Source organism: Octopus bimaculoides, chromosome 4 (assembly GCF_001194135.2).
Source record: "Octopus bimaculoides isolate UCB-OBI-ISO-001 chromosome 4, ASM119413v2, whole genome shotgun sequence".
NCBI lineage: Eukaryota > Metazoa > Mollusca > Cephalopoda > Octopoda > Octopodidae > Octopus > Octopus bimaculoides.
In genome coordinates this window covers 92,613,555-92,622,913 of record NC_068984.1, presented here as the reverse complement: position 1 = coordinate 92,622,913, position 9,359 = coordinate 92,613,555, and the positions used below count along the sequence as shown (strand labels likewise).

The 9,359-nt window shown below is 35.4% G+C and overlaps 1 protein-coding gene across 4 annotated transcripts in view; it reads left to right on the top strand.

Annotated features, from left to right (window-relative positions):
• LOC106878830 (D-ribitol-5-phosphate cytidylyltransferase) overlaps positions 1–9,359 on the top strand; it is a 141,374-nt gene that overhangs the window by 86,399 nt on the left and 45,616 nt on the right. For all 4 annotated transcript variants that reach the window (XM_014928169.2, XM_052967256.1, XM_014928170.2 and 1 more), the window contains exons 4-7: positions 415–564; positions 821–925; positions 2,362–2,407; positions 7,589–7,677. In XM_014928169.2, coding sequence (XP_014783655.1) covers positions 415–564; positions 821–925; positions 2,362–2,407; positions 7,589–7,677 — 390 coding nt within the window. The remainder of the gene's footprint in view (positions 1–414; positions 565–820; positions 926–2,361; positions 2,408–7,588; positions 7,678–9,359) is intronic.

The following is a 9,359-nucleotide window of genomic DNA, read 5'->3' as shown; positions in this document are numbered from 1 at the left end:
ATATATATATATATATATATATACACGACAGGCTTCTTTCAGTTTCCCTCTATCAAATCCACTTACAAGGCTTTGGTCGGCCCGAGGCTATAGTAGAAGACACTTGCCCAAGGTGCCACACAGTGAGACGAACCTGGAATCATGTGGTTTGTAAGCAAGCTACTTACCACACAGCCATTCCTGATTAATTACTTTCACTAAACAAATCATTTCCTTTTTTAACAACTACAACTTTGACTTCAGTGTATTTTGTGTACCAAAATGTGTACCTAGTTATTGTTATTGTAATAGGTAAACAATTCTGGAACAAAATTATCTCAATCTCAATGATATGATGTTGTAAGTTATTAGGAAAGAGGTAAAATTCCAGTTATTTAAAAATTTTCCAAATATGTATCTTACTTGTTTTTGCAGGCAGCTGGAATTGTCCGCCCTTTGATCTCAACTGTTGTTGCAGTAAATTCTGACAATTTTCTCAAAAACTCTCTTGATAGAAATCTGTATCATGCTAGTGAGATGCCACAGGGCTTCAAGCATGACATTATAAAGAAAGCTTATGAAATGGTAAATTATTCTCTAGTTTTTCTTTTATTTTCAAGTGAGCTTGTTTTCATATTCTTCAGTATTTCTATGAAACTCTGTTGAACATTTATAAATTCCTTTTGTTTATATGTTAGAGTAGAGATTATGCATGGTAAGTGAGGATTTGTAAAAGTAGGATTAATGACTGTTATAAATATTTACCATAAACTTTTGTAGTGAGTAATTTTTCGTCTTTGTAAATTCTAATGTATATTAATTTTACATTGCTTAATTACAGTGTACAAACGATGACTTTGAGAATGGATCTGAATGTCTACAATTAGTACAGAAATATACTAATGTTAATGCCTACCTCATTGATGGACCATCTTCGTTATGGAAGGTAATTTTATTCTATCTATTTATCATCATCATCATCATCTTTATTGTTGTTGTTGTAGTTGCAAGCTTCTTTGTGGCTTTTGATGTAATTGAATTTAGTACTTCTTGCAGAAACTTTAGAAAGTTTTGCTAGCCATCTGGTCACCTACCAGCTGATAAATTTGATTGTCAGATCATGCTTTTTAAAAGTCATATACATAGTTTATTTTGTTACATTTCCTAATGACTAAGCATTTAGAAAATTATAATTATTAAAATTGAATTTGAGAAATATTTCCTATGTTTTATGCAAATACTGATTTTCTTTCTTGTTCTTCAAATGTGTAAGTTCAAGTATAAGAGGCTATGCAAAATGTTCACAAAGTATGTGTCAATGAATGTTTTTATGCATATGAAAACTAACAAGATAATAAATATTGAATATAATACATTGCTAAATAAATACATTTCATATGTTTCATCAACAACTCAGTACACTAAGCTGAAAAATATTGATCGCAGAATAGTGTTGAAACTTGTTTACAAATTGAAGTAGTGGAATAACCCAAAAATTATGTGGAAAAAAATTCTGTGTAGATATTTTTTCATAATAAATCTGCAAGAAACTTCCCTTACTGTTTAAAATTTCAGAAAATAATTTGAGGAACATCTATGTATACCATATCAATCTTAATTAGAAAACTGGAGAAGTATATAAATAACAAGTATGAATAAAAATTTTCAGATTTGTGTATATTATTTGACTTATATCAAGAAACTAAAATATATCTTATTATAAAATAATATACTAAAATCAAATATTTGATCAATAAAACTTACTGTAGCTAACAACTTCTTCATGGCTGGAAAACAAAATTGTACATAAGTGGGCTAGTATGATGATGGTCTTGATATTACTTAATACATGGACATGTCAGTATCTACTGGCATTCTTTGTTGAAATACATTGAGAATATCTGGACATATTTACTTCAGACATGTTTTCAGTTATGATGGAAGAAAGTTTGACATTTCCTCGTGATTTTTTAAGTTATTCAATTTCTCTTTCAGATCACTGTATAATTATTTCTCAGTTTTTAGTCTTTTTCTGTGTCTCACATTTGTTGTCTCTTAAACATTACTCTTTCTGAATGTTTGCATTAACTTTAGTTTTCAGTCATTTGGTGAATCAAAGGATTATATTGAACAAGTGGTTCTGTGTGTTGATCAGAACAAAACAAAAACTCTTGTTGAAATGGTTTTATTAGTTATGAATTTCATTGTTGAGATAATATTGTAACAAAATGCATGGAAATATAATTGCACAGCAGATACAAGTGATCCATGCAATCATCAACGTTCAATTAATAAAAATGATGTGATAATGATTATCTTTTCTAAAATTTATATCCAACTTAATGTTTTAATAATTGTTAACTATAAACTTCTGTTTCTTAGGTGACCTATAGAAAAGATTTGTATACAGCAGAAGGAACACTGAAAGGTATTGTTTCATCTTTTGACAGTTTCTTATTATCCTATTGCACTTTATATACTGGTTTTTGAAAGAAAACAGAATTGGTCAGTTGTTTTGTGGGTAGGATGCTGTTTTGACATATGGGATAATGAAATCAAGTGTGTATAATAAAGTAGCATGTGGAAAGTAAAAGTGTTTCTTCTATGGTCTCAAATGTAGAAAGAAACTGAAATTATAAATTTAGTTTACAAATTTTCAAAAACCTAAACTTGACCATTGACATTCAGCTAGTTCATTTGCAGGATCAAAATTGTGGTTAGTAATAACTTATGAGTTATTCTCCCTTCAGTTCCCCCTTTCCTACCAAAACTACATCAAATATCTAATGAAATTAATTCAACTACAGATGTAACTTCCAGATGCTTGCTCTGAGCTTAAAACAATAGTGACCTTGTCAGTTTGAGAGGGTTTACAAAGATTAAAGACACTGCTCTACTTCTGGACTAGGTAACTGCCAGATCATTTTAAAAACTTACTCATTAGTGAATAAGTAATAACCTTGTCAGGCTAAAAAATAGCACTTACTCAAGTGTGACACAAGTGGTGCCATGACAAGATACTTGCAACACTTACTCATGCCCTGGAACAGGAAAGGCTCAAGAAAGACCATCAGCAAAGGAAAACAGCAGCAATCAAATTCATGAAAGGAGCAAAGTCAGTGAGGACAGCAAAAAAGACAAATAGTCTACTATATGAGGCCCAATCATGGAATATGAAAACAGACCTGGGGGCATGTCTGCAGTTTTCTCAGGTCATCTATACACCCTTGTGACCAGAAAAAGCAAATAAAATAATCTTGATCATGCTTAGCCTTGTGGGAAGAATGGTGTAATCAGGTCTTTGAATGCAAGCATGCAAAGTATAAGAGCCTTTTGCAGGATTGGTGAGAGAAGGAGTGATAGTCGTGGATTTTCTCAGTCAAGGTTGGCTGTGGGGGATTACCTGCTCAGACTACATGGAGGATGCTTACAGCCATTGGAATGAGAGAAAAAGAGAGAAAAATGGCTGTGCGTAGGGTGGAACAGGCAGCAGAAAGAGCCTCTTGCTGGTTATGGAGCAAGAGAGAAGAGTTAAGCTAGAAACCAGGAAGTGATGATGAGCAATAATTTGCCTCACTACTGGGAGGGTGTTATAGTCCTGGGTCAAAACACCCAATGATTGTTGGATACTCTCTGATAGTATCAGTTCCTCCTGGTCAAAGCTCTTCTTCTAGGTGTTATCAATAATGTAAGTAAAATAATAGTAGATATGTCTGATTCAGGTGCCTGTAATAACAGAATGGAAGACATTCTGATAACTTGCTAGTGACAAAGGAAATTTTTGTCTATTCAAAAGAGGTACTGTGATTATCAAAAATACTATCATGTGTATCTTTGATATATTGCTTCATAATGATTGAAAGGGAATTCTTTGCTCAGAGTCTAATAATTCTAATTCCAAATTCATTCCTAGCTCATATTTAATTAAAATGTAATCTTATGTAAAGTGACTATTTTCAGTTTTAAAGCTTTCTGTTCTTGTTATCTTCAATTACTTCTCTTCCTCTGTGCAAAATAACTTTAATATATGTGTGTGTGTGTGTATGTCTGTATTTGTGCCCCGCCACCACTTGATATCTGATGCTGGTGTGTTTAATCTCCCATAATTTAGCAACTAACAAAAGAAATCAAGTTCCAGGCTTAAAAGAAAAGTACTGGGGTCAGTTCATTTGACTAAAATTTCTTCAAGGCAATTCCCCAGCATGGCCATAGTCTAATGACTAAAACAAGAAAAAGATAAAAGATAAAAAATAATGATTGTTTATTTAAAAATAATTATTGTTTTCACACATCACATACCAAGAATAACTTGTTTTTGAAAACTTTGATAAAAGTCGAGTTGTTGCCCTTTACTTAATCAAAATCATCAATTATGTCTTGCACAAGCCAATCAAAGAGCCTGAATCGATTGCTCAAATTGTGGTCAAATTTCTCATATTATACCCTATCATTTTGAAAGGGTGGGGACTCATGAATTAATGTAGTCCTTGTTTGAGGGAGAGACAGGGTAGTTATAATTGGAATGCTTTGTGCATATGTCTACTCAATTGGCCAAGAATGAATCTTTGAAGAAAAAACATCAACAACCATGTCCCACAGAAACATTGATAATTATACAGTCTTGAAATTGACAGACCACAGCTTCTATATGCAAATAAATCATTAAAAATCCCAGAGAGTACATATATTATATTTGTGGTTTACTCAAATAATAGATAAGTTTTACATATTGTTTAGAAAAATTGAGTTCATAAAGGAAAATCTTGTCTAAATAATGCTTTGAATGGTAATTATAACAACCTAGTTTCATTCAATGACTAGCTGCTGTTACCGAGGTGACTAAGTCAGTAGCAGGGGTGAATGCTCTGAGAGCATAGCTGCTAGAATAAGAATAGCCTGGGCAAAGTTCAGAGAGCTCCTACCTCTGCTGATAACAAAAGGTCTCTCGCTCAGAGTAAAAGGTAGACTGTATGATGCATGTGTGCAAACAGCCATGCTACACAGCTGTGAAACATGGGCTGTGACTGCTCAGAACATGCATAGGCTTGAAAGAAATGAAGCTAGTATTCTCCGCTAGATGTGTAATGTCAGTGTGCTTACTTGGCAGAGTGTAAGCACTCCGAGAGAAAAGTTGGACATAAGAAGCATCAGATGTGGTGTGCAAGAGAGACAACTGCACTGGTATGGTCATGTGTTGCTTATGGATGTAGACAGCTGTGTAAAGAAGTGTCACACCCTAACAGTAGAGGGAGCCTGTGGAAGAGGTAGACCCAGGAAGACATGGGATGAGGTGGTGAAGCACGACCTTCAAACGTTGAGCCTTACAGAGGCAATGACAAGCGATCAAGATCTTTGGAGATATGCTGTGCTTGAGAAGACCTGGAAAGCCAAGTGAGATTATAGCTGTGGCCGGTGCCAGTGTCGTATAACCGGCCCATTTAAAAGTATCCTTCAGTTGTCAGGCAATATGCTGTGTTTGAGAAGACTTGCTGAGTCAAGTGAAATCGTAGTCATGATTGATGCCAGTGCCACCTAACTGGTATGTAAAAAGCACCATTCGAGCGTGGCCGATGCCAATGCCAGTGGCATGTAAAAAGCACCATTCAAGCGTGTTCGATGCCAGTGCTGACTGAGTGGCTCCTGTGCTGGTGGCACGTAAAAAGCACCATTTGAACATGATCGATGCCAGTGCCACCTGACTGGCTCCCATGCTGGTGGCATATAAAAAGCACCATTTGAGTGTGGTCGATGCCTGAGTGGCCCCTGTGCTGGTGGCATGTAAAAAGCACCCACGACAATCTCAGAGTTGTTGGCGTTAGGAAGAGCATCCAACAGTAGAAACCTTGTCAGATCAGACTGGAGCCTGGTACAGCCTTCTGGCTTGACAGTTCTCAGTCAAACTGTCCAACCCATGCCAGCATGGAAAGCAGATGTTAAATGATGATGATGATGATGATGATGACACTGAACTTTTTATAATGATACACATTGCAATCTCTGATGACTTCTAATGGTTGTATAGTTAAGAAGTCAACTTTTTAGTCACATGGTTTTGGGTTCAGTCCCACTGTGTAGTATCTTGGGCAAGTGTCTTCTATTTTAGCTCTGGGATGATCAATGCCTTGTGAGCGAATTTGGTAGATGGAAAAAATATGGAAGCTTGTTGTGTGGTGTGTGTGTGTTACTCTTACAGCTCTGTGCGTTCATATGGACTAGGTTTCTTTTTCAAGATCAGTAAGTACTGCAGCTCCTAACAGCTGTTGATACCTTTGAAAGTACAAGTTTGCTCCACAAATAGTGTTCCTCACACATATGCACATTCTAAACTGCTTCCTAAAGAAAACTATTGATCTTGAGAGGATAGACCTAATTCATTGCCCAGTTTAATATTCCCACCTACTTCTTAAATAACTTTAGCAAAGTCCAGCGTGTTGCATACATTTGGAAGCAAAAATGCACATACACACACAAGCACTCATGCACACCTGTATAAATGTAACTGTAAATGAATGAGTGTTCAACTATGATAATTATGAAGTCTAATTGATTTTAGCAAGAGATTTTAACAGGAGATTTTTATCATGCTCATTGACCCTATAGTTATGCCAATTTCAGTTAACATTAAAACACCCAGTTGTTTTAAGTACTAAATTCTTGACACATTGAAACAAATTGAAAACCAACTGAATTGTCATGGAAAAGCATAGAATTATTTATCACTTTCTGAATACTGTATTGACTGATATATTGTTCTGATTTAAAAGCCAGCCAAGTATTGGATTTTCATATAGGTATACAAGGTGCAAAAAGTATGTCAGATTATGAGAAATAATTACTGTACACTCTTCTGTGATCAGAGATTTGAAAACCCTTTTACAATTTGACATGATACTCAGTTTCATTCATCAATCACAACAAACAGCTAAAATCCTCAAACTTCTCATGAATACTAGGCTTTGAAAACTCGGATAACTTCACTAGGCAATCACATACATACCACATAGTCATGGTGTATTTTGGTTTCTTTTTTAGTGTGAGATATGCTTCAAATACCTCTTGAAACTATGCAAAGCATGAGCTTGCTCTATGCTGGGTCCTTTTCATATGCCTATAAAATTGTTTCCCATCCATTTGCACATTCTAAACTGCACTCCTCACAGTTCATTGTATTGAAATATTTACAATTGAGAATTAAAACAGCTTTGGACTTAACAAACCACTGCTTTACTTCTATGAGCAAATAAAACATTAAAAAAACCCAGAGAATACACATATTGTATTTGTGGGTTTACTCAAACAATAAATATGTCTTACATATTGTTTAGAAAAATTGAGTTCATAATAATAATACTTTGAATAAAATTGCTGAAAACTAGAACTTGATAGACAAAGAATTATATTTTTAGTTTGTACATTTCCAAAGAAATTATCAATCTCAAGAGAACATTAATGTAATAATTTATAAATTAACAGATGGAATAGATCATTGAAGAGCTCTCAGCAAATTTTGGTTTATTGTTTGTTCTCTAGCTTGTTATTAAATATGATGTGAAGAATTTAAAACATTATTTTCACAGTATTACTTATTTATCTACTTTGATTTCCTTAGAAAAGTTTTTAAAAGTTGGACTAGTCAATATCCCTGATTCAAACTTAGTAGCTGCATTAAAAAGTCACCTGGTTGATCATCACATTGAAGTAAGTCATTTTAAAATTTTTTAATAAATTTTGTTGTTAATTCACCTTTTATGGTTTCTTATGGTTTCAGGCCTCAGATCGTTGAAGTGCCTATTAACAAGATATCATACGTTGAGAGAAAGAAAATATACTAATGTATACCATTTTCATCATTTAGCTAATTATTAAGAGTTTGAAATAATCGAAATTATGATATCAATTTGATATCTTTGATTCACTCAGATTTCTGTTTATATTTTGTGTAATGCAGGAAAAGACTATCAAAGCACAAATAGACAGTGGGTGAATGTTTGTCTGTCTTTGTCTCCGTCTATCTGTCTCTCTGCCTCTGTCTCTCTCTGTCTGTTTGTCTGTCTGTCTGTCTCTCTCTCACTCTCTGATGTTTATAGATATATCACTCACACACACACACACACTACTTACTTAAGCCCTTTCACTCCCTGTAAAGTTTACACTATTGACAACTTCATTCTGCTGTTCTTGACTCTGGTCTGCCTTTTCTGTTTCTCTTCCTCCAGTTGGATCTCTCTTTTTCAGCTCTACTTCATTATTCTGCATGTTTCCCTGAGAGAAGACTTTTTTCTCTCAGGTCTTCTTGACTTTGAGTTGTCATTAATACTTCTGTGACTTTGCCATTTTTTAGGTCAGGGTGTTGGTCCTATGTAAACCCATTTTTACCTCTGGGAAGAGGTGGCCCATATTAGTCTGGCCTCTATCATTTGACCCGTCAAGCAAGGGAGGCTCCAGCTGGTGCTTGCATTCTGCTGGCATAGCACTTAGGGTCATTGAGGCACACAAGCCATCACACTGCAACAAAGTCTAGACCTTGTGGTGGCACTCACACATGCACATATACATAAAGTGAGTGTGTGAGTTTCATAATGTAATATATGAATGTATACAAATATATTTCATTCTATAACTATAACAATCTTTATATTAGCCACATCACTGCAACCACATTATCACTGTCTCACTATGTATCACTCACTTTGTATCTCTCATATATACATGCCTCCACCCCACACAATATGTACATATATGATAGGTACAGGTGTAGCTGTGTACTTTACAACCTTGTGCTTTCAGGTCCAGTCCTATTGTGCAGTATCTCAAGAAAGTGACTTCTACTATGACCATGGTCCAACCAAAGTATTGTAATTGAATTTGGTGGATAGAAACTGAAAGAGATCTATTTTGTGTGTGTGTGTGTGTGTGTGAAATATATAAAGTTTCATTTGGGTATTAACCCTGGAGCTTAGTCTGTTAAGCTCATCCATGGAGATAGGCTATCAGACAAGACAGTAATTCATCAATTGTTTGTTTTAGCCAACATATCTGAAGAGCTACAAATATGTGTAGTCATCATCATCATCATCATCATCGTTTAACGTCCGCTTTCCATGCTAGCATGGGTTGGGCAATTTGACTGAGGACTGGTGAAACCGGATCGCAACACCAGGCTCCAATCTAATTTGGCAGAGTTTCTACAGCTGGATGCCCTTCCTAACGCCAACCACTCAGAGAGTGTAGTGGGTGCTTTTTACATGCCACTGGCACGAAGGCCAGTCAGGCGGTACTGGCAATGGCCACGCTCAAAATGGTGTATTCTATGTGCCACGCACACAAGAGCCAGTCCAGGGGCACTGGCAACGATCTCACTTGGCTTGCCGGGTCTTCTC